This window comes from Pogoniulus pusillus, chromosome 17 (assembly GCF_015220805.1).
Source record: "Pogoniulus pusillus isolate bPogPus1 chromosome 17, bPogPus1.pri, whole genome shotgun sequence".
Lineage (NCBI taxonomy): Eukaryota > Metazoa > Chordata > Aves > Piciformes > Lybiidae > Pogoniulus > Pogoniulus pusillus.
Genome location: NC_087280.1, coordinates 10,786,818 through 10,811,565, shown reverse-complemented (window position 1 = coordinate 10,811,565; position 24,748 = coordinate 10,786,818). Strand labels below are relative to the sequence as shown.

Here is a 24,748-nt window from a genome sequence, read left to right as displayed (position 1 = left end):
CCAGGCTAAACAGTCTCAGGTCTCTCAGCCTTTCCTTGTCAGAGAGATGCTTCAGTCCCCTCTTCATCTTCATAGCCTCTGTTAAGACTCTTTCCAGTGGTTCCCTGCATCTCTTGAACTGGTGAGCTCAGAACTGTGCCCAGTAGTCCAGAGATGTGCCCTCACTAGGGCAGAGTAGAGGGGGAGGAGAAACTGCCTTGACTTTCTGGTCACACTTCTCTTAACGCACTGCAGGATATCACTAGCATTCCTGGCCACAACAGCACACTGCTGGCTCATAGTCCACCAGAACTCCCAGGTCCTCCATGAAGCTCCTTTCCATCAGGTCAGCCCCTAACCTGTACTGGTGCATACCACAGTGGGAGCAAACACCACGGGAACATTCCAATGAAGTACCCTCTCCTGACTTGTGTTAGGAAGGCTGCAGGGTGGAGCGCTCTGAAAAAATTGCTTGATGGCCAGTTTAGGTATGCACCTATCAGCCTGGACAGTTCTAGCCCTGGCTCAGTACAAAACTTGGGTTTCTATTCATATTGGAGAGCTGTCCCATAAAGGCTGAAAGCCTTCTTGCTGCACAGTAATTAATGCATTACATCAACCAGCTGAAATATGGCAAACCAAACCCCTAAAGCATGCCATACATCTCCTGGGTTTTGCTACATGTTCCCAACCTCTTGAAACCATGATTAAAATCAAAACCAAGGGAATTCTCTGCACGATCAGCCCCCCAACCTTGAGCTCATATTTAACACTTTCTGTGTTTTAACCACTCAGAATACCCCTCTCAGCTCTGGAATTTGTTTTGGCTTGCTTTCAGGCATAATCAAAACCTTATGGTTGTGTTCAGCATAGAGACCAACACAAGCAACTGAATTTTGTCCTTCAGCAGCTGCTTGGTATTCATTTTGGTCAAGAACTCTCTAGTAAAACATTAACAAGTGAAAAAAAAAAAACCAAAAAGAGAGAGAGGTGGAGGCAGTAGATTAAAAAAAAACCTCAGATGTAACAGAGAGTCTTCTGGAAGGAGGCTGCTTTAAATGCCTCCTTCTCAGCTGAATCTTCAAGTCAGTATCAGTTTTGCATGATGACTGTAGAAACTAGTAGAAATTTCACTTGACAAATGGTAGAAGCATTTCACTTCCTAAAATAACAATGAAATTTTAAATGCTTTCCCAGTGACAGAGAAGCAGCAAAGTACAAAACATCAAGAAAAAGCTTAAACGATGCTGGACTTACCCATATGTGCATAATCCTACTGGCAAATAAATACTCTCAGGTGGTAAATAGTGCCAGCGCTACAGGCTGGGGACTGAGTGGCTGGAGAGCAGCCAGGAGGAAAGGGACCTGGGGGTACTGATAGATAGTAAGCTGAAGATGAGCCAGCAGTGTGCCCAGGTGGCCAAGAGAGCCAATGGCATCCTGGCCTGCATCAGGAACAGTGTGGCCAGCAGGACAAGGGAGGTTATTCTTCCCTTGTACTCAGCACTGGTCAGGCCACACCTTGAGGACTGTGTCCAGTTCGGGGCCCCTCAATTCAGGAAGGATGTTGAGGTGCTGGAACATGTCCAGAGAAGGGCAACGAAGCTGGTGAGGGGCCTGGAGCACAAATCCTATGAGGAGAGGTTGAGGGAGCTGGGCCTGTTTAGCCTGGAGAAGAGGAGGCTCAGGGGTGATCTTATTACTGTCTACAACTACCTGAAGGGGCATTGTAGCCAGGTGGGGGGTGGCCTCTTCTCCCAGGTAACCAGCAATAGAACAAGGGGACACAGTCTCAAGTTGTGCCAGGGTAGGTCTAGGCTGGATATTAGGAAGAAGTTCTTCACAGAGAGAGTGATTGGCATTGGAATGGGCTGCCCAGGGAGGTGGTGGAGGCACCGTCCCTGGGGGTCTTCAAGAAAAGACTGGATGAGGCACTTAGTGCCATGGTCTAGTTGACTGGATAGGGCTGGGTGATAGGTTGGACTGGATGATCTTGGAGGTCTCTTCCAACCTGGTTGATTCTATGATTCTATGATTTCTAATTATACAGGACTGGGTGCATTTTAGAGCTGCCCCAGAACTTGTTTTTTAACTAGCAGAATTAATGTAAAATCAGTTTGGGGCTGTTTTCAGTATGGCAACATTCCAGTGCTGCTCTAACATAAAGAAATCATGTAAGAGTTATCTACATAGCATAACCATATAAATATTTGCCACTCTGTAACTACATCTTAGAGCCCATGAACATGCAGAAGGAGAGGAATAAGCTTATCCTCAAGAGACATCTTTCATTTCTTTTGAGGATACATTTAATAAATGTAAATTATTTGTCCTCAACTAATTCCTAAGGATAGGAAGAATACTAATTATTCTCTAATTAAAGTGACTTTAAATCTAGCTTGTAGTATCCTATCTTGGAAATGTCTTTGCAGAATTGCTTTATTTCCTTGCACAGTAAATATATTCTTATGAATAGAAATCAAGTAATTATATTGCATTTGTTCTGTTATCATTCTTCCAACTGAGAGTCTCAAAATAAGCAGTGCTGCAGTTGCAAGCATGGATTGTAAGATCCAGAGCCAGCCACGTGTGGCCTTAGTGCAACATTCATCACATTTCATCAGATTCACCCAATTAGCAGGACTGCTGTACAAGTCATGGGAAGGTTTCAGTACATTTGGTAGATGGAGATTTCAATCATATGTTTGATAAGGCTCAGATTCTGCCTAAGATATTTGTGGTTCAGGGCAAGCTGGAAGGAGAACAAGGAAAGGAGGCAGCAGAGCCAGCCCACTGCTTGAAGTCTGGTGGTCTTCCTGGAGAGCACTTCCTGCCAAGCAACATGGGGACAGCAAAGAGATACTCAAGTCCTTGGCTTGGGATCTGCCAAGCTCAAAATAAAGAGATTCTTCCTCAAAGCTTTAAAGCAACACAAAAATGACACTGTGCAGTTCATCCAGTTGTCAGCTGGCAAGGTACTGCACCTCATCAGATCTCAGATTAACTATGCTATTTCTAATATTAATGAAGAAACAAAGAGTATTTTCATGGCATTTGGCCCTTGACTTCAATGAAAATTTAGGGGGATTTTTTAAGTTTAGATTAACTGTCAAATGACTGCAGAAATCACAGAACATGTGGTTCTTTTCATCTGACTTAATCTGCTAAAGCAGGCCCTGAGGATTTTGTCAGGCACTGGCATTGAACAAGGAACAGGAGGAATTAAGGGAATCCTTCTTTTAGCCTAAAATGCTGTCATAGCCCCATAATTGTGATAATGCTTTAAATTATCATTTCAACTAAATGTGACTCAAAAGCCAAAATCAAAATAGCTTTACTAGCATGGCTGAACTCAGTCTGTGCTGAGGCAAAAGAGAAATGTGTGGTTATTGGTGTTTGTAAAGCAGTGGTATTGCCACACCATAGGCACCAGGAATTAATCAGCAGCACTAATAACCACTTTAAGGGCATCTGGAAGCAAACATAGGAATAATACTGCTGTAGTCTCATGAAGAGAAAACCAAAACAGAATAACCAGGACAGTACATGCAATAACACTACCAGGAACAATAGAGGGATTAGTTTTGTACAGATCAAGTGCCAGTCCTAGGGGTTTCTGTTGAGTCTACGTGTCACTGCTTATGTTTTGGGCACGTTTGCATTGTTTAATGTAGTCATGTCTGAGATCTTCAAAGTCTTCACCCTAATTCAGAGGATACCCCTAAGATGAGACCTGACTGATGGTGTTGGTATAAATATGCAGAGACATGGTAACTTTGTGCACTCTAATACAGCAGTGTGTAGGAGACTGGAAACAATTGGTAATAAATCCATATGACAATAAGTTACTTTCCTTTCTGTATAGCATGTGCTTGAGCACTCCTGATACCAGTAGGCTCCCCGTGGTGCCACTGCATTTCAGTGGAGTCAGAATCAACCCTGTGCATAGCAGCAAGTGCAAGTTACAACAAGGGAAAAAGTAGGTTAGATCAACCAGATCTAGCTGAAAACTGCCTCACTTGGCTAAAACCTTTGTTTCAAAGACTGAGAACACAGTACAATGATAGTAACAGCTCTTGCTCTGCAAATAACATATCTTTTTTAATGATACATGAACTAAGAAATGCTACCTTTGTCTTTCTTGAAATGCCTACTTGCCCTTAAGCACACCCCACTGAAATAATGATGAATTCACTAGATGGCCAGAAATGAACCCAGACAATCTAAGCTCCTTCTTGAAGGGGTAGACCGAGGTAGAAATTTCTATCCACTGTCGGTAGCTGAGGAAAAGGTGATAATGGTGCTAAAGGAAAATTGTTTCCTTGAAAATATGACTGTTCCTGCCCTAAGGTTATCCTACCAATGTCTGAATGATTAGAATTAGGTTTTCCTGTTCTTGCCTTTTTTTTTCCTGTAGCTGTAGGACAAGGAGAAGCAGAGAAACTGTCTGCATGAACAGCATTGCCAGATGTGCTAGCAAACAAGTGGAAAAATACTTACTTTTTTGTAAGAGTATTCTCTGAGCTATTTACTTGCAGCAATTGTAGGCAATACTTATTCAGAAAAGCATTTATGTGTTTCCTCCTAAACACCTCCCCCTCTACAGTACCCTTGCATGGACCTAATGCTTAACATGGGAACAGTCCTAGTGAGGTTAGCAAGGTCACCTCCAATCATCCTTAACTGCAGAGAGGCATTTGCTGATCTGGGAACTGCAGATTGAGCCCTTTGCTGGACTGGCATTCATGTGTTCTGATACCCACCAACAGGCCTGATCAAACCTGCCACTACTAACTTCAGAGCTGCAAGGCAGATAAAACTACCACTTCATCTCCTGCTACAGCAGCTCTAGATCTGACTCCAGAGCTTCACCCCGCACAGCGACAGCTTCCACCTCTTTTGTCCCACTGTGTTCCCAAAATGGCCAGGCAGTAGTGGATGCCTGTGACCAGGCAGTCCCTTACTCAATGCCAATATGAAAGGCAGGCAGTACCTTTCTTTTCCCCCGTAAATGGTACAAAGTCTTCTCTGTCCTTGTGCTCCAGCGCTTGCTTCTCCAGGTAGGAGAGCAGGCGTTCTCTGTCGAAAGGCCCCGTGGCTGCTTTAGTGGTCTGGTCCTTTTGCCGAAATCCAGCTGGGAGCAAGGCATTCTGTCAGAGAGAGAGAGGGAGGCATGGAAAGGAGATGAGGAAGTTTCACACAGTGATCCAAATTTTATTTCAGTTTTGATCTTTTTTAAAATGAAACTATTCTTTGCACCTTACTTCATGTAATGCTCTTTAATGTGTTGTCACCGTCACATTACCTAAGTGGACCCATTAAAAGCACTACATCTTTCAAGCTTTTGATTGCACACCTATTAAGATTTTTATTAACCATACTTATAACTAGAGCACCAAAGAACTGAGCAAGATCAGAGCCCTTTGTGTTACACATATTATAACCATAGAGTTTGCAGTCCAGGTAAATAGACTGCTGTAACTTTTCTATACATTTTGTTCTCTTCATTTACTCTTTTTCCTCCCCGTTCTTCTCCCTGTCTTTTAATTTTTTCAGAAATTCCTTTCATTGTAATGCAGATGTCTCTTGGACTCAGAAATGAATGGCATGCACAGAAAGTAATTGGTGAACTACGTGGACTTCAGCTATTCAGGGCATGCAGGAAGCAGGCAGATGAAGCCCCGTGTTAAACATGTGGCTGTGTGACCATCTAATTGTGTCTGCATCCCACAGCATAGGGAGATGCATAAGGCTCCCAGGTTTCAGTCCAGGAATTCAGAAGGGAATGCAGGTACACAGACTTTGCAGTTCACGTGCAGTAAAACCAACATGCTGAAGATGCCCCACAGTACTGCCAAAACACTTAATCATTGGCCAGACCACGCACAGTGAATCTCATTCATGGCAAATTCCAGTGAATTTGGAGCACATCCAGCAAACTCAAGTCACCTGAAATTTTCTTTGTGTGTGCACAAATGTGCAACAGAGTGCTACAAATTTACTGCCCATAGAGCCTGACTGGGGTTTTATATTCTGGATACTCAAAAACACCCAGAAAATGTGCTGAAGAGGTGGCAGTAGTGGAGGAAGCGGCAACATGGAAGGAGAGAACAGTAAAGCCCACCCTGAATTTCCAGGTAAATCTGTGCTATAGAACTAGAACCTATGAAACTATTGTGTTTCTTTCAAATGTATTTTGTCTCCAGATTGAACAGATTTTACCTGCAAATCACTTGCCAGTTTTAAAACTCCTTCACCAGTTTGAAAGGTCTGAGGCTAAGTACAATCATCCAGCATACTTGTGACTCTAGCCTTGTAATTGTAGGACCAAGTACTTCACAGGCCAGAGATCTTTAGATTCTTTGTGAAAGTGTCTTCAAATATCCAAACTACTTTGCTTGCTAGAGAATTACACTTGTGTAGCTGAAGCTTATTTTCCTAATCATGCCTAAATATATTCTCTTCAGCTAAAAATATGTGCAAAACGACAAAGTCAACAGGTTTCAGAAGTTCAAAAGATCTGATCTTCACAAACACATTCTGTTTGTTTGTTTATCACTGTGCTCAGAAATAGCAGCCATAAAAAGCTTCTCTTTGTGCTGCAGTGTACAAACATGATTAAAGATTTAGACTGCAGACAAGCTCCTGTCTAACTAGACAGGGGATAGAGAAAAGGCACACGGATTACAAAAGCTACTTGCCACAAAAGCAAGCAGCACATCACAGCGGGAATAAAACCAAACTGTCCCTAGCCAAGCTGCTCATACTCCAGGGCAGGCTGTAGGAGAATACAAATATAAAACACTGTGCTGCTGGCATTTCTATTAGGCAGCTTTTGAACGATGATTCCCCTGTCCCCCATCACTAACCTCAGGATCAAGGTCATCAAGAACATGCTCTAGCTGTTTCAACTCATCCTCAGAGAGCTTGCTGAGTATTTCATCTTCGTTGATATTCTTGTATTTCTCCAGCTCTTTTCGGAAGGGCAGAGACATGGCTTCTGCTGCACTGCTTGGCTGATGCTGCCAGCCAAGGTTTCAACCATCCAGGAGTACTAAGCTCCTCCTTGCGGCTTCACTCACTGTAAACAGTAAAGCATTATGAGTACCTCCATTTAGCTGATACAGTCCTTGAAAACCCGCATGCTGAGAGTCACATTCACACTTTACTAATGAAAACAAAGCAGCAATATGTCCTGCCTCAGCAGAAGGGGTGTGGGAAGTGCTGGGGCAGTCTGTGCAGCAGTAGCCAAGGAACAGCAGGGAGGGGTGCGGTACACTTGAAGACCTCATGGGTGCAGCAGCAAAGAGAAGCTTTGAGACATAGATAAGAGAATACATTGAGAACAAGCTGTTTTGTGTCATTTGCTTAGAAAGAGCAGCATCTGCTTGTTCTTTTGGCTAAAGGCAGAGCAAAGTGGTAGAGTCACAGAAAACAGTCCAGCGCTAACAAACAAGAAACGAAATGTTTTGCCTTGAGGTATTCTGTTTTATCTCAGCTTTGCTGATGGCTGAAAGCTTAGCCACATCTTCTTGGCTGGCTTTTTGGTACATTCTGGTTACCTAAACAGCTTGAAAGCACGCTGGTTGGTGGCCTTATTTCAAACTGTTAGATGACCCCAACTGATCAGCAACAAGAAAGTGTCATTCACACGGCCACAAGAGTAATTGTCAAATAATTTGTCATATGACAAAGTACTCTGCCTTTTTTTTTTCCTGTACAGAACCAACTCTAGAGATAGAATCTGCCTGTAAATTGGTGGAGTGAAAGAGAATTAATCTACACTCAGAAACAGCATTAGCTGGAGACTTCAACTGTGCTTCAGGCCCTCCCAGTTATGCCAAGTTCCCTATGCCAGCAAAAGAGCTCTTCAAATTACACAGCTAGGTGTGCAGTTTTACAGCTCAGGCTTTGCATTCACGAATTTTGAAGTTATGTTTGATACAGAAACAAGCCAACTGGCTTCTACATCTGGCTTATGTAGCAACCCAAACTCTGATTCCCTTTGGCCAGGTCCTTAGTTGTCATATGCTAACAAAATCCATGCAGGTTTTGCAGCTGGAAGCCTGATCTTTCAAAACACAATTTAACATGTTACATTTACGTAGAGCTTATTACTAAAATACTAAATATTAAAACATATCTCATTTTTCAGTTTATCAACACCACCCCCCTTGAAATCAGCAACCTATAGAAAGGGAAGAGAATAATTAGCACAGTTCCAAATTTGAGAACCTGAGCATTCTGTAAATTAAGAGTCTCACTTAGGAAGTTAGTCACCATCTGATGGGTCACAAAGTCACAGTAGTTTGGGGGGAAAAAAATTATATCATAAAAATTTAATCATATGCAATGAGTGTGAGAAATGCTGTGGCAAAACAAAAAAGCCCAAAAGAGTGAATGTTTTTGTGAACTTGGGGCTAAAAGAAAACATAAGTTCTGCATGGGTTTAGCTAATACAATTTGTTACCAAAACTACTTCTTAAATGGTCAAAGCATCTGATTTATTAGTATACTTGTCTAAACTCTAAACCCAATTTCAGTCACAGTGCTATTGTACTGCATGCTTTTAATGCTGTTCCTGTTTTTCATGCTGGTTTTGTGCTTTCCTCTATGCAGGCATCAGGTGCCTTCTCTTAAGTTTCTTTGGATAAACTCATTAAAAATGTAACATTTCAGCTAGCAGTCATTAAGTGGATTGGGAAATGTATTTGAGAGGATTAGAGCTTTTTAAAACTATTTAACAGCTATTTTACTAGAGTTTAATTGTATCCCTGGAAAAGACAGACATGTAATCCCAAGGTTAGGTTAAAGCGACCAGCAAGAACACCACAGCTGAGGTTCAGCACTTCTGTTGTGCAGGATGCCTGGTGCCAGTACTTCTCCCTTGATTGTATGGCACTGCATGACTCCCATCAGGGAACACAGCTAAGAGTTGTTTCACTCCTGTGAGGACGACCATGTATGCAATGGCTTCTGTGAAAAGGTTTGCACAGCTGAAGCAGGGTGCCAATGGGTAACTGGTACTGCAGATTCCAACCTGAGTGTAAATCAGAAGTTTCTGATTTTTCTGTGCTTTACCCAAGTACTTATCCATCAAGGGAGGACATGCCAGGAGACTTTTCAACCAGTCACACTTTTCAGTAATGTAGTTGTTTGCTTTCAATTATTGGGAAGAGAAGGGGTTTGACCATGTGCTGCCCAGATACACAAACTGAAATATAAACCCTGACATTAAAGATGTGTCAGTCTAATTCCCCTCATGGTAAGAAATGCTATGTTGAATAACCTTTATAAGGGTGGTGGTTGCATGGTGAAGCTTGAAATCACACTCTTCTTGCATGCATGTTTTTGGAACAGAAATTCCCTTGTTCTCTTGCATATTTTCCCTTTCACAACTGAATCCTGCTCTTCCGTGACTGAAGAAAAGCAGAAGACACCACTTAGGAATTTCTTTGTCTGCAATCCCTGTAAGTAGTAAAGCTTTTCTGGAGCTTGCACTCTGCTGTACAGGATACTGAAAGCTCCACTGCAGTGTCTGTCATTCATGTCCCAGCTTTATACTCTCTACTGACCTTTCACCACAATCACATTATTGGAAACCAGGGGAACGAGATAAGCCTAACATAACAATTCAGTGTCATGCAGTCTGGGAAGGAAATGTTCAAGTCTTGAGTTCACGTACTCTGGAAACTGCTGTCTAATGTGATGATTACGATCTCCACCTTCCTAATTGGATTTTGTACTGTTAATTTTGTGTATGTAAACAAGGCTGTATGCTGTCAGTGCTGCTGCTGCTTGTGGTTTGACTTGTCTGAGTGCGCACGCTCTACTTTTTACAGATTGTGTCCACTGGGTTTTCTTTGTTATGATTGCTGTATGAAAACTTTAATCAGTTATAAAAACAATCCTAACTAACCAGCAGCTCCTAGCTACTGTTGTTCTGAGGGTACAAAAGCAGATCTGAAAGGAGGTGTTCAATCTAGTTACAGAGGCCTTATGATGCTGAATGTTACACCACATTAGGGACACTAAAGGAATCAGAATGAGAGACCAAGGGTAAGACAGTGGAGTTCCCTTCATACTTACTGGGAAGAGTAAAGAAGGCAAGAAAGGAATGAAGGAACACAAACCCCATTTGCTGTTTTCCATTTAGTTTAATACAGGGCATGGCAGTATACCAAGGGCCCCAATGCCCACTGTTACACACCAACATGTGCTGTTAGAAGCCCAACAGGCGACATCTGTGCTGATTCAGAGTAGTGCAGAACTCTCAGAAACAGCATTTCTGCTAACCACATGCTACTTTTAAATCTTTGTGGAGCTCAAACGTTTTTCAGTGAACTTCCAAGACTCCACTGGTATGTTTTATCTTAGATTCCTTCTAAATAAATAAATACATGCTTCTGATTTATTCAGGGCAATCTTTTCAACCATGCCTGTCAAGATAAGGATTAAAAATATGTTTTCAAAGACAAAAAGGACATCATTTGTCAGCCTGCACAAAATCATAATTGCTCTGTGTAGTCAACACCTGCCATGAAATAATTCCTCTATACTTTGCTGTATTTGCTTTTTGGTTACAATCCTTACACACTACTGAAAGGTTTTCCTAGAGTAGACAGGCTGTAGTTTCTCCTAATATCATAGTAGGGTTGTAGTTTTCTACTGCTGATAGAGATATTTCTTTCTGAGATAAGAATCAGTCCTCTGATAAATTAATATCTGTCAGAGGATCCATTTGCTTAGATCTCTGGAGAAGTGCTGGAACAACCTGAAAAACAGAACCTTCTATAGACCAGCAGCTGCAAAGGCACACCAGGTCACTCAGACTGTCTAAAACATAGACTGGAAACTTAGAGAAACATAATGTCTCTGGGGACCTGTAAAGATGAGAATACTGTGAATTTCTATTCTCTGATCACGTATACAAGCTAAGAACCAAGCTGCATGACAGTGTGTGTTTATGAGGGTTGGTTGGTTGGTTTAATGTGCTGAATGGGAAATAACCCAATAGAGTCCTTTGCATTTTTATAGAAAAAAAAATTTACAATCATAGAGTGTCAGGGGCTGGAAGGGACCTTGAAAGATCATCAGCCTCCCTGCCAGAGCAGGATCACCCAGAGCAGATCACACTGGAAATCAGATTTGAGAAATTGCTCTCACTTTTCCAAATCATGGCAAGTGATAGTTAGAAAGGAAATCCCAACACACTACCTCCACATCCACAGTGGTGGGTATTTCAAAATCTAAAAAGCAGTTGTGAAACGAAGCTGCAAACGTGATGAACTATTCATCCTTTTCTTTAAATAGCCTCAGTAGCTAAACATGAAAGTGGAAAACAGGGGGAATAAATCCCAAGTTAAATTGATACTGGACCAAATAAATAGGATTGGGGCCATTATGATTAAGAGCAGTGTTTGTGCAACACAAGCAGATGCTCAGTACGAAGGTGATTGTCCCACATTGTGCAGGCGAAAGAGCTCTCCCACCAATATGCTTAATCTAATGCCAGAAAGGAGACCTCTCTGCTGTCCAGGAGGAACTGCTACAAAAAATAAAATTGGGCTGTCAGAAGCTCACCATATTAAAAACAATTTTTTTTAAAATCCATAATTTGACATATAAATAGGGTTTCCTTTTTATTATTGTTTTTCTACTTAAAAAAGCAAGACCGATGTGTACTTCCTAACCATGGACATATAGGAGATATGTACTCACAGATCATGTTTTCCAGTACAAAATTTCTTCCTGTTTTAAACTAAGGAGATTCATAAATCTCAGAAAAACTAGAAAGAATGGATTAGGAGCAGCACAGAAATATGACAGGGACATAGAGTGAAGCATTAGGAAACAGCTTTTTTGTGTATGATGAAAATGGCATTAGCTACAGGTCCTGATGTAGATAGAGACAGTAGACATGGGAAAGTAACTCACATAGGTATAAAATGGAAGACAGATATGTTGAAAAGGATTTGGCCTTCTAGAATCCACCAACTTTTCTGCTTGTTTCCCCTCAAAAAAATATTCTGAAGAATTCAGTCACCTTTTCTAACGCTTCCTATCCAGGACCCACCATGAGCACTTGGTGGATCAAAGTAAATAACTTGTTTAAGGATTTGCAGAAGTGGGTCCCTTGTGAGTGCATCTCTGGGGCTGGCAAGGGCACACAGTCAAGCTGCATATGGCACTGAGCTCAGGGCTGCACGCTGGGCAAGTCACGGAACCTCGTCTATTCCCCACCCAGTTTGCCATCTTTTGTCATACTGTAGCAAGCAAGCCCTAAGGATCTCTCTATATTTAAAATGCTGTTGTTCTCCAGAGCTAATGTAGGGTTATTTCATGTTCTGTTCCTAACAACTGGTTTTGTCCCATACAGAAACTGGTAAATAATTAACAATTATGTTGCCCTAATATTAGACCTTTAGGATGATCATCCAGTGATCAGAAACACTGCTCCGTAATTAGATGAGCCCATCTGAACCTTGATAGTACTTATGCTACTCTGTAATATGCATTACATTTGGCTTCTTTACTGAGGGATTGACAACTCCTATGCAAATAAAATGCAAGACATCAATTCACTTTAATGGGAGTTCAATCATGCCCTTTATAAGAAAATAACCATCATGCATATGGCAAAATTATCCATATGAATGTACTATTACTTACAGAAGATAAAAAGGGATGTAATCCCTTTGATTCAGATAACATGAAAGGTTTTCACTGGTGACTAAAGAAAGATGAGACACTAACGTTTCTTGCACAGATGCAGAATAAGGTTGTTCTACAACTAATTTCTGGTTGTTTCTAAAATAATATTAGTGGTGTATTCATAACCATTCAAAACATGAAACTAAGTTCTTGGAAGGAAGCAGATTTCTTTACAGTGCCTGAGGAATTTATAACCTGTTTCTGGGTATCACCATAACTTCAGCTCATAACTGCTACAATTGCTACCATACAAAAACACAGTGACCATATGATGACTTTTACCTTCCAGAAACAACCTTATAAAAAAAAAGTCAATTTCTATGTACAGTAAAAGAACAACAAAGGAACCTAAATGGTACAGATATTAATGGCATTGTGTGTGTTGCTCTGACATTCCAGTGATGTGTCAAGCATGGGAAATGGAAAAGACCAGAAAGACTTGTCCATCTGCTTCCTGCAGGGAGAGACTCCCCTTTGCTTTTAGAGGTGCAAAGTTTAGTTATCCAATAACAAAGCAACCATATTTCTGATCATTGCAACTAGAAGCTTTGTGGAACTGGGAAGTATATTCTTCCATCTTTAGAACTTGAGTGATTATTTGCAAATCCATGCAAGGTTAATAAGCTTCTCTAAAATAAAAACACAACCTAGTTACTGTCTGAAGCTGAGGGAAGTGTGAAGTGCTAGGTTGGAAATCCTGAGAGTAGAGTGTTTTTATATAGATAAAACGGACTATGAAATGGCAACTCCACCCACAATTCATCATCTCTAAGCCTCAGCTCTGAAGTGAACAGAAACACCCTGCTGCTGAGCTGTACCAGTGGTGGAATGATAGTCCTTGGGATATGACTGACTGAGGCTATGGTAATGGTGCTGAGCAGCATCATAAGAGACAGCGTAACCACCCATTTGATAGTCACTTAGAATACAACATGGCTGTTTTCTCCATGGAGCATCAATGGTATTTTAACCTCGTTTGATAGGTAGCAGACACTGCTATCTACTGCAGTAGATAGGTGCTGATTTACCTTGGAACAGGAGGCTGTAATTCCCCTGGTGAGCACTGCCCTGGAGCATCCATGCTCCCAGTTCTGTGACACAGCAGCTCATGGCTCCGTGGTCCTCCGATGAACATGGATGAACCAGTTCCTATATGCTGCACTTACAGTAATAGCTGTGACATTTACAAGATGATATCTTCTGTCTCCCAGATTTTGTGTTTTGTAAAGGATTGTAGGTCTTGTCATCAGCACATCTACCATGAATGCAAAGCGAAGCATACATTGAGGTATGGATTATCTGCAGCTTTGCAAAACAGCATCCCCAGACAGCAGAAGGTCAGGTTCTGATATTCTCATCAATCAATCACATTTACATAGCACCAACTGTCATGGTGCTTTAAACACCAACAGCCACATAAGAGCCTCTCCACTGTTTTGTCAGATGGAAAGAAATTACTAGTCCAAGGCCAAAGCAAAAGCATGTAGCAAGACAAGGAATTGCTTCCCAGTATCAAGTATTGGACTCCTCATCCTCTGGCTACGGGTCCCTACGTCCATGAACAGTCTCATTCATTTAAGTGAATCTTTTAAATGAACAATGTACTCCCATTGAAACCACAGTAGAGAGAGAACCAAAAGCCGGGTTTAGAACTTGCTGATTGCAGATCTATGTTCCTCAATAATGACCACTGATAGATAACTTCTAAAAATACCCCCTCTTTTTGCATATTTCCCAAGGTATTTTTTCTCCTGGAAATGTAGAAATACATCATATCTACCTCTATTTCCTGCATTTTAGCTCTAAACCAAAGCTAGAAATCACCCATGATATGCACATCCTGAAAACTGAAACAATAAATAAGAGACGGAAGCAGACTTTTTATTTTTACAACAAAAAGAGATCAGATTAGCCCCAGAGAAGACAACACTAGTGCCTGTTTTTCACAGGTTGAAAACATCACTTCACTAGGAAAAAGGGCACTGGGTAACATTAACAAAAGCTTTGTTCCATCTCTGTTGCCAACCAATAGCAAATGGTGTGCTACCTTTTTGTCACTGCTCCTCTCAGATTTCTGTCTGAGAACAGCACAGACCCAGCTGTTCCTTGAGATAATCCTAAAATACAAAGATTAAAAAAGCTAGTTTACATATTCCTGTAGCACAAAATCACAGACTGATACAGACTGCAAAGGTACTTCTGGAGAGCACCTAGTCCACCCTCTCCACTAAAGCAAGTTCACCTAGAGCAGGTTGCACAGGATCACATACAGGCGAGTTTTGACTCTCTCCAGAGGAGACTTCTCAGCCGCTCTGGGCAGCCTGTTACAATGCTCCAGCGCCCTCAAAGGAAACATGTTTTTCCTTAAGTACAGGTGGAACTTTTTGGGTTCCTGTTTGTGCCAATTGCCCCTTGTCCAGTCACTGGGCACCACTGAAAAGAGACTGGCTGCATCCTCTAGACCCCCACCCTTTTGATACTGATAAGCATTGGTAAGATCCCCTCTCAGTCTTCTGCAGGCTAAACAGCTCCAAGTCTCTCAGTCTCATCTTCTCAGAGAGATGTTTCAGTCGCCTCATCCTCATAGCCTCCATTGGACTATCTCCAGTAGTTCCCTGTTTCTCTTCAACTGGTGAGCCCAGAACTGGACCCTGTACTCCAGATGTGGCCTCACTAGGGCAGAATAGAGAGGGGAGAACTACCCTTGACCTTCTGGCCAAACTCTTTTTAATGTACACCAGGACATCACTGGACTTTTACACCACAAGAACACACTGCTGGCTCATGGCAACAAACAATGATGACCAAACTGCACTGTTCAACAGAAGACACTGCTACACTTGTGTGCTGTGCTCAGGAAACAGAAGACATGCATTCACCCCAGAATTAACTGACCATGTGCAAATGCTACTTGGTGCTCTCAATGAAAAACTCTGCAGAGTGGCCACAGCCTTGGTCAGAAGGAAGACATCAAGCTACGAGATTCAATAATTTAGGAATGCTACCAAAAAACCCAAACCCTAGAGCAGACTAATAACATAATTGCTTACCAGAAGTTGTAAAATACTGAAAACAATATTAATTTGGGGAAGGAAGAAGTGTTATGCAATGGGAGAGCAAAGTGCATCGTTTTGAACACAATTTAGATTGTCAAGATAAGAGAGGCAAATCCAACCAAGCTAGAAGAATGACAGAAAAGGCACATATGGAATTTAGGTTAGCTAGGTCACTAAAATGACTGACATTACCATCCTTGGGTTTTACAGAGTGATAACAATATAAATACGTGTGTGTGTGTGTATAGTGGAAGCCAGTTAATAGCTGCATAGTATACAGCAGCACAGCAGACAGTCTGTTGAATATTAAGTGGGAGCAGAATAATGCTGAAAATATGGTAGCATCACTAGTATAATTTAGTGAGACACCTACACACACCCCTGAGTTTGAGTTCTTTCTTTTCCTAATCTCATGCAGGTCGCAGTGCCTGCAGTATTAGGCCAGTTGGTCCCAGGTGTTTCTTTCCCATTACATGTTCTGATCTCCAGAAGTGGAGGGCAGAACGGAGGAAGTCCAAGGACAGTTTCTGAGAATAATCAGTTAAGAAATGTTTCATATGATAAACCGAAAGATTTCACCCATTTACTACAAAAACACAACTCAGTAACTTAGTGAAGCGCCTGCTAAACTACACATGGTATCATTCACAGCATTAAAATGTTACCACTTCTTCCAGGTATTTTTTAACTGATGTTTGATATTGACAGATTTCTGAGTTTGTTTCATCAGTACTGGTGTTACATTTTTCTTCCCTTAAATTCCTGTTACCCCTAAAATCAGTGTGGTCACATCAGGCTGTCCAGTTCCTATTGATTTTTGGCATTACAATGCTCAGATTTCCCTACTTGTTTCTCATTCATCAACTGTGGATTTTTACTCTGCCAAAGAAATTCCCCTAAAGCTTCCATCATAGCAGAATCCCTTGAACTAGCAGAGGGCCATTCTGACAATTTCATAACGGGAAGGTGATGAAAACGGGCACGTGTTATACCTACTGCAAATATGCAGGTTCCCAGGTCACATTTTGCTCATTGAAAGCTTGGAAATGGTACTAAATGTTACTATATCCGTATCCTGTTCCTGAACCTGTCACTGGTATACTTATCCTGCGCTGCTCCATGGCAGCGGAGCAAAACCCCCCTCCATCAGTCCTGCTTTCTGCCATACAAAAGGGAGGAGATCTCTGAGGAGCGCCAGCTCATCTTCATGTACAAAAATACCTTCCCGTCGCATACATAAATGGCTCCACCTGATTTTTGTCATTTAACGCCTAACATCAAGGATGGAGCACATCGGAACCAGTACCTGCGTCTTGCCTTGCAAGCCGCGCTGCTGCAAAGAGAGCGGCAGCGACGGGCGAGGCGCTCCGCACACCGCGGAGCCTCGGACCGTACGCGGCCGCTGGGGCGAGCCCCGCCGCCTTTCACAGGCCGAGGACGGCTCGCCGCAGCTCTCTCACCCGGGGTGCGATGCGATGGGTGGGGTATGATGGATGGGGTGTGATGGGCTGGGAGCCAGCTGGCACTCCGTGCCGGGGATGCTCTGTCCCACGCCACCGCGCCTCCCGCTCCGCTTCGCAACGCACCTCACCGCAGTGCGCGGAGCACTGAGGAGCCACCGCCCGCCCAGGGCCCGCGGGAGACGCCCCGGCGGCCCGCCCAGCCATAGCCCCAGCCCCAGTCCTCCGCCTTACCCCGCCGTAGAGCTGGCCCTGGCCACCAGCCGCCTCCGCGCCCCGAGCCCAGCGCTGCTCACCGGCTGCGCGCCCCTCCGCGCCCCGAGCCCAGCGCCGGCAGCGGCAGGTGGGTGCCCGGCGCGGCGGCTGCGCACCGCGGACCCTGTCCTGCCGGGCACGCTGGGACTCGTAGTCCTGCAGCCGGCAATAGCCGCCGCCGGAGCCGTGGGCACCAGCAGCACCGTCAGCCCCTGTCAGACCCCAGCCAGCGCCAGCAGCCGCCCTCCCGCCCTCAGCCCACCGGGCACCCCTGGGTCCCCCTGTCCTCCCTCACCTCTTTCCTTTTTCTTCAGTCCCAAGCCTGCAGGTGAAGTTTCACCTAACCCTAAATCAGACCGCATTTATTTCACCTTGCTTTTGACTCGGCATGGTGTAATCTCAGCCTTACCCCTACCCGTCACGGCTTTTCTTTATGCAAGCCATGAAAGTGGGTTGTGCTGTCCCCTGGATGCTCTGCCATTGCCCGTGTCCTACGCAGATGTCCGAACAGCTGAGTGTGCACCCACTGCCCGTGGATGCACGACCTGGGTAGATGTGCTGGGCAGTCCTGGGCACACATGCAGGCAGCTGACCATAAAGAACATAGTCTGCTTCTCCCACCTCTGCAAACAGAACAAGCCAAGCAGGTCCTGCAGCAGAAGACTGCTGGCCCTCACCCTGTGCCTTGATGTGTCTGCAGTGGAGTGTGCTGGCCTCAGAAAATTTTCATGGGTTTCCTCCCTTCTTTCAATTAGTTTTAGCAATTCCATTTATAATTGTGCTTTTATTCTGCACTAAAGCTAACCAGCGGTAGAGATTGTGTATCAGATGTAGTAAGGTTCAAACGTGCTCCCCGTAATCAAGTGTGTCTATAACTGAGTTTCTCAGATTGCCTGCACTATGTTTCAGCTGAACTGAGGTTCTTGGTTCTGAGCTCTGATGAGTCACTAGCAGCAGAAAAGCTACTCCTGTGATTAAAATGTCTTTCTATTTTATGACGTGTTGGCTGGAAAACAAGATACTGCTGTGTTAAGAAGCAGATGCTGCACCAAAGATTAATTTTCCTGGGGGGGGAATACAGCTAGGAAATACAATGCCTTCGGCTCCACTCCATATCCCGCCAAAACAGCTCAGGTGTCTGTAGCAAGACTAACAGCAGAAAACTCAGTCCAATACCATTTTTGCCACTGCTGCTCAGGAAAATGCCTGTATCCACAAGAATGTGCAGAGTGCTCAAAGATCCTCCGAAGCTGCAATCACCTGCTTGGAGCCTCCTTGCCTCAAACATCATACAAAACAGGATATTCAGCCATAAGTTAACAAAGCGTTTGCCAAACCTCCAATGTTTTATCAGATCAATAGGAGTGGAGAAGAAGCAGATCTATTTTTTCCACAATCTTCCCCTCTTCCTTGACGTGTTTGGAGAAAACACGGTTTGCATCCATGACTTTGCTTGTTCAGTAGCAGGAATGTCAGGGAAGCTGAACTGAATTGCTTTGGAATTTGTTGCTCAGCAACTTGGTGTCTCAGGCTGAAGATGAATCTGTTGGTTTAGTGTTGGAGTTCAACCTTCACTGCAAGCAGGGCTAATTCAGACATAAGATGGAGAATTGTAGGTTTGATTCTTAACATGGATTAAACCTTCTTTTAGTGTTTTATCTTGGGCTGTACAATCAGGGGTTGCACAAGCTACTAAAATTATAATTGTACAAATACTGGGAAAAGGGAAATGTACAAAGTCAACAAAGACTGAAAGTTACCTGTGGGATGCTTGGGGTTTGATAAACTTCTACATGGTTTTTCACTCAGATTTTCCTGTCACATCATAAAATATGTTTGTTAAGTTGAAACTCTCTGTGAATTGCAAGAACCCCTCCCAGGGTGACTTTTCCATTTGCAGTTGCCTTGTATCTGCTAACAAACTCACTTCATATTAGTTTCTGCTAGAAATGGAGCAATTTGAAACCTCTGCAGGAGTGCAAGTTTTGACATGAGTCAAGGTTCTTCTCTTCTTGGCTTATGTTTTCATGTTTCTTTCTTCCTTTTACCTCATACATAGAATTCACAATCAAAAAATGGAAATATGATCAGCCTTTGTCTTCAAAAAGCTACAGGCTACCTGTATTCATGAGACACACAGGATCAAAAATAAACATGATGAATAGCTAAATCATAGAATCACAGAATCAACCAGGTTGGAAGAGACCTCCAAGATCATTCAGTCCAACCTAGCACCCAGCCCTATCCAATCAACTAGACCATGGCACTAAGTGTCTCATCCAGTCTTTTCTTGAATTCCAGGGATGGTGACTCTGATAGGAATCTTGCAGAACACTTTGCTCCGATGGGCTTTTGATATATTTATGTATTTAAGCTGACTCGCTGAAATAAGTGCAGGGGTGGAGTTACTACCCTAAGCCACTCTAAAAGAAATGTTGCTCACTTCTGAGGGGCAGCTTAAAGAGCAAGTGGTCTTGTGGACCCCAAAACAAAGGATTTTGTGGCTCTGCCATTCCACTGACCAGTGAGGGTTTTGTCTGGAGCCACTGCCTGGTGAAGTAGTGTAGAGGTTTGGCAGTTTTGCAGCACTGCCCAAACTCAGGTTGCAGCCCGCAGGCTGCACCAATACATCTGTAACTGATGCACCCAAAAGGAAGGTTTTTTTCACTGATTTGGTTGTAGCCAAAACATGGTCAGTTGTTTTAAGTTGTTTGTTAAATATGTGTGTGTGTGCATATAAAGAAGCAGAAGGGCTGTTGTGATCTTTTAATCTATTTTCCTTATAGCAGAGCTTGTAAGACTATTTAATTAATTCCTGCTTGAGCTGGAGATTGTCTTTTAGACAAACATCTGGTCTTGATTATTGTGTTGTGCATGTTTTGATCTGTTCCCTGAAAGACCAGCTGTTGATCACATTCAGTGACCTGTATATAAAATATCTTGATTTAATGCCTGATCAGCAAACCTCAGATCAGGAGTAGAGATAAAATTTGACTCTACTTCACATGTAATATTACTGAGTTCGGTGACATTTGCTGAAAAGGTTTTGAAAGAGAACCAAGGTATGCAGTCAGCCCCAGTGCACAAGAGCCTGATGGTTCAAGCCTTAAAATGCTGGCCAGCAGCCTCTCAAGTGGCCAGGCCCCAACTATATTTACACTGAAACTTTTTAATTGTGTTGGTTTGACAGATAAAGGATTTCACTGGACTGTTTTATCAGTACATAAACAACACCAACCTAAGTCATCTGTTATTGCTCCCAAAGTGGACTTCTGCAAAATCTTCTAGATCCACAGAACTCCAGATCCTGAAATGTATTTAGGTTTGGATACTGCACTTGCCAAGGCAGTAACAGTAGTAATAAATACCTCACCTGTACCTACCAATTTGCAGCAGATCTCAAACTGAATCACTGCTTCCATTTTGCAGGTTTGGAAGAGACACAGGAGACATGAGTCTGGGGCCCACTCAGTGGGCATGCCATCGGAGGCAGAAACTCAGGACTCCACAAGGCTAAAAGATGGAAGCACTGACCAAGAACATAAAACCATTGCTGACCCTGAGACCAGACCCAGTCAGCTCACCATCTTCTACACCCCACTTACAGAGCTAGGTGGCACCAGTCTGCTCCAGACAGGATGTCTAAAAGTATACCTCCGGCTGACTCACACTTGCCTGGTGCCATTCCTGAGTACAGGCAACGTGACTTTTGCTCTATGCACTGTGAAACAGTTGACTCTTCACCCACCCCAGCTCAGCTGTCTATGTTGGTATGAGGAGGAGCAGGCTTTGAAGGTACAAGAGAACTTTCCACCTGCTTTAAAATGCCCCATTTAAAGTGATTTGATCCACAAAAAGAAGTGTGATCTAAAGGATACTCCTTGTGTTTACAGGGTCTTTCACTGGTGAAGATCTTTCTGCTTCATCTCTTTCTCCATGAATGGATCTGCAGGATAGCTTGTTCAGTGTTGCATCTCCTCCTTTACCTAAAAATCCTGAGGCCCAAGATCAGATCAAAGCTCTCTGCAGCTGAGCAGTATGCACTGGGGATGTTTCTGTTGATATGAGTTTCTTTTACACATCTGGTTTGCAGTGAATTGGATCATTTTGGATATGTCTAACCTGTCTAAACAGCTCACCCTAGAAACAAAACCCCATGCAGTGTGCTCCCAGATATGGGGTAGAGAGCATGTTAGACAGCAAGTAGGCTCCTCCAGACAGGACTTGGAATGCTGTGAGTCTGATGGTTGGTGCTTGAGCTTGTCTCCAGACACACCTTGGTGGGCTAGCCCTGGGCTTGCCACAAGGCAGCCATCGTCAAAAAGAGGGAAAACTTCCAAAACACACATAGGTAACTACTCCTGTGGCCTCCCACCATGGGCTGCACAAGCCTGCTCATCTTAATCCTTTGTGTCAGAACATAAAAATCCTGAAGCATTTAGGGTTGTGCCTCAAGATAACCAGAACTGAACCATGTCCTTCTTTGCTGCCACTGGAAGGAATATGATGTCCTCACTCATAATTTGTTCAGTCTGAATTTGTCCTTTCTCACAAAAAGGGGATACAGAACAGAGGGTCCAGACATCACTTTTTGTTGTTTACTGACAATATCCTTCCTGTCTACATCCTGTGTGAATTCCCCTAGGCCAGAAGATATTTCTGTCTCAGGCCAAATACATTGAACCCATGTTCTTCATTTGTACCACACCAGCACTGTAGTAAGTAAATATATCATAATTTATCAGTTTAGGATTATGTTTGAGGCTTTGCATCTTCCTTTCCTGCCTTGTGAGCTCAGCTCAATGAACAGTAGTGAAGATGCATCATGCTGCATATGCTCCTGCTTTGCACGTGCTTCAGCACAAGTGGAACCTACACTGCTGTCCAAGTGTTCTATGCCCTTTGAAGTTTTGTATTTGCAACACTTTGCCCACCCATGCATGATTGTCTCCAATTATATCACAGTCTTTGAAAAAGAAATCTCTACTAATAATTTTGAGAGCATGATGTTTGCCCTCTGATACATGCATTGGTCTGTCAGCTTGGAAAACACCAGCCTGGAAGATCATGAATCTATTGCTGAGTGTTTGCAGAAATATTCTTGTGGTTACAAAAGTGTCTCTTCATTCACCCATGGGCTCAGTGCCAGAAGGGCTCAGTGCAGCTTTGTGGGTCTCTTGTCTCCAGTGCTGGACAAGTGAGGATCTCACAATGGTTAACAGCCCAGCTCCATCACCCACTGACCGCTCCCAGCCTCCTCCTTTGCAGGCACTAGGAACCTTTTCCTCTGAAGCAAAATACTCTGAGGTGGTTCAGCCCAACATGTTGGACTGTTTCATTTAAAGTTTGCACAACTGTGATTTTAGTAGAATTGTTCTGATGAATTTTTGCCTCTATTAAAGATAGTAAGAGCCTCATTCATGACTTCAACAGAGCCAGGACTTTGAAAATTTATCTTTAATTAGCCTATTAGTCATAAAGTTCTTGAGTATTTTAAATAAACTCCATATTAAAGATATTTTACACTCTCTCTATGGAAATGAAATCTTGGCACTACTGGAGCAAATGGCAGAACTCACACTGTCGCCAATAGGTCCAACATTTCATCCCCAGTTTCTTCTCCCAAATCTACCAAGAGTTTCAATGACTCTCTCCACAAATCAGCATCTCACCAATACCTACCAAATAAGCCTAAGAATCATCTTCTTCCAGGTCACAGTAGTACTGCAGGGTCCTTGATACCTGGAAAATACAGGCTGAAACTGCTGGAGCTGTACTAATAATTACTGGTTATTATTTTCATTCTACAGAAGCCTTACCCTGAAGGCAGGAATGGTTACTATGTTTCTACTGTAAACCCCTATTTTCCATTATTCTATGCTGCAAGAACTTTGCCATCCAAATGGCTCATGGCAGACAACTGCCTCACCTTTAATTGTTGACTTTTTTGTTTTGAGGTGTGGGAAGTTTAACTGTTTCCGATATCAAGATAAGAAAAAAGTAAACTCATGATAATAAAAACCAAATCTCTGAATACTGCTGTCTTCAAGCAGCTCCGTATTCCACATACACTGAAATTTGATAGAGCACAGACTAAGTCAGCTAAGATCTTCCACTGTTGTCAAAACAATTTGTCCAGATGGCTTTCACATGATAATGCTTCAAAAGCCTTGTACATAGCTAATGTTCACTAACACACAGCATTCAGTGGCACATGGCACTTGGTAGGTGAAAAATCCAAACATGTATGCTCATAAAGCACATGCCAGCCCTTAACAGGACACATTGGTGTTTGGACTCCTGCTGTCTCATGCCAAAGGGAGGGGTGCTGAGGGTGCTCTTGGCCCAGAGTTCTTCAGGAGAAGCAATCCCTTCCCTGTGATTGTGCCTTCTATTGGGTCAGGGAGAGATGAAGCAGTGAACTCAGCCACAAAGGACTCATCCGCCTAACACCCTGTCCAACAATCCAGGAGGGGGTAGCTTCATGTTTTGAGAAGAAACACAGTGTAGGCAGAGGTGAAGAGCCTGGAGAGACCACAAGAGAGAAGGAAGAAGCTATCAGAGAGATGTGCAAGGCCTTGGAGAGCTGTAAAGGCACAGGGGAATTTCATGGGCACTCCTGGTCTGGCAAGATGACCCAGCTACTCTGATCCTACTGACACTACACATTGTGCCTGTTGAGGAGAAGCTACCACACACACTTCTCAGCCTCAGTGCAAATTCTCTTCTTTCACTGCATTCACATGTCACATCGAATTGCTTCGGTAGGAAGAGACCTTTAAGATCATCAAGTCGAACTTATCTCAGCACTGCCAGCTCATCACCAAACCATGCCCCTCAGCACATCTACAGGTCTTTCAAATCCCTCCAGGGATGGTGACTTCACCACTCCCCAGGGCAGCCTGTTCAGGGCTCGACAACCATTTTGGCAAAGAAAGTTCTCACAATATAGAACCTAAACCTTCCCTGTCACAATTTGAAGCAATTTCTGCTTGTTCCGTCGCTTGTCACTTGCGAGAAGAGAGTGACCCCCACCTCACTAGAACCTCTTTTCAGAGAATCGACACCAGCTGGGACCTGCAGCGTCTCTGCTCCGTCCAGCATCCACCGTGGCTCCCAGGAGACACTATTAATGTGTGTCAGCTCTCCCGCAACCAGACACAACTGCGGGGGTGTTGAGGGACAGGAGCCACGAAGCCGGGAGCCTCTGAGGCGCTGCACCCCGAAGGCCACCTGTGGCTGCAGCAGCTGAGGAGCGGAGCCAGGCGGGAAGCAGAGGCGCAG

General features: G+C 43.4%; 1 protein-coding gene across 2 annotated transcripts in view; it reads right to left on the bottom strand.

Annotated features, from left to right (window-relative positions):
• The window catches only part of LOC135182958 (tropomodulin-2), a 37,492-nt gene extending 19,938 nt beyond the window's left edge, over positions 1-17,554 (bottom strand). For both annotated transcript variants that reach the window (XM_064157612.1, XM_064157614.1), the window contains exons 1-3: positions 17,444-17,554; positions 6,849-7,060; positions 4,973-5,129 (exon numbers count right to left, since the gene is read on the bottom strand). In XM_064157612.1, coding sequence (XP_064013682.1) covers positions 4,973-5,129; positions 6,849-6,974 — 283 coding nt within the window. In that variant the 5' untranslated portion in view covers positions 6,975-7,060; positions 17,444-17,554. The remainder of the gene's footprint in view (positions 1-4,972; positions 5,130-6,848; positions 7,061-17,443) is intronic.
• Between the last annotated feature and the right edge of the window lie 7,194 nt (positions 17,555-24,748).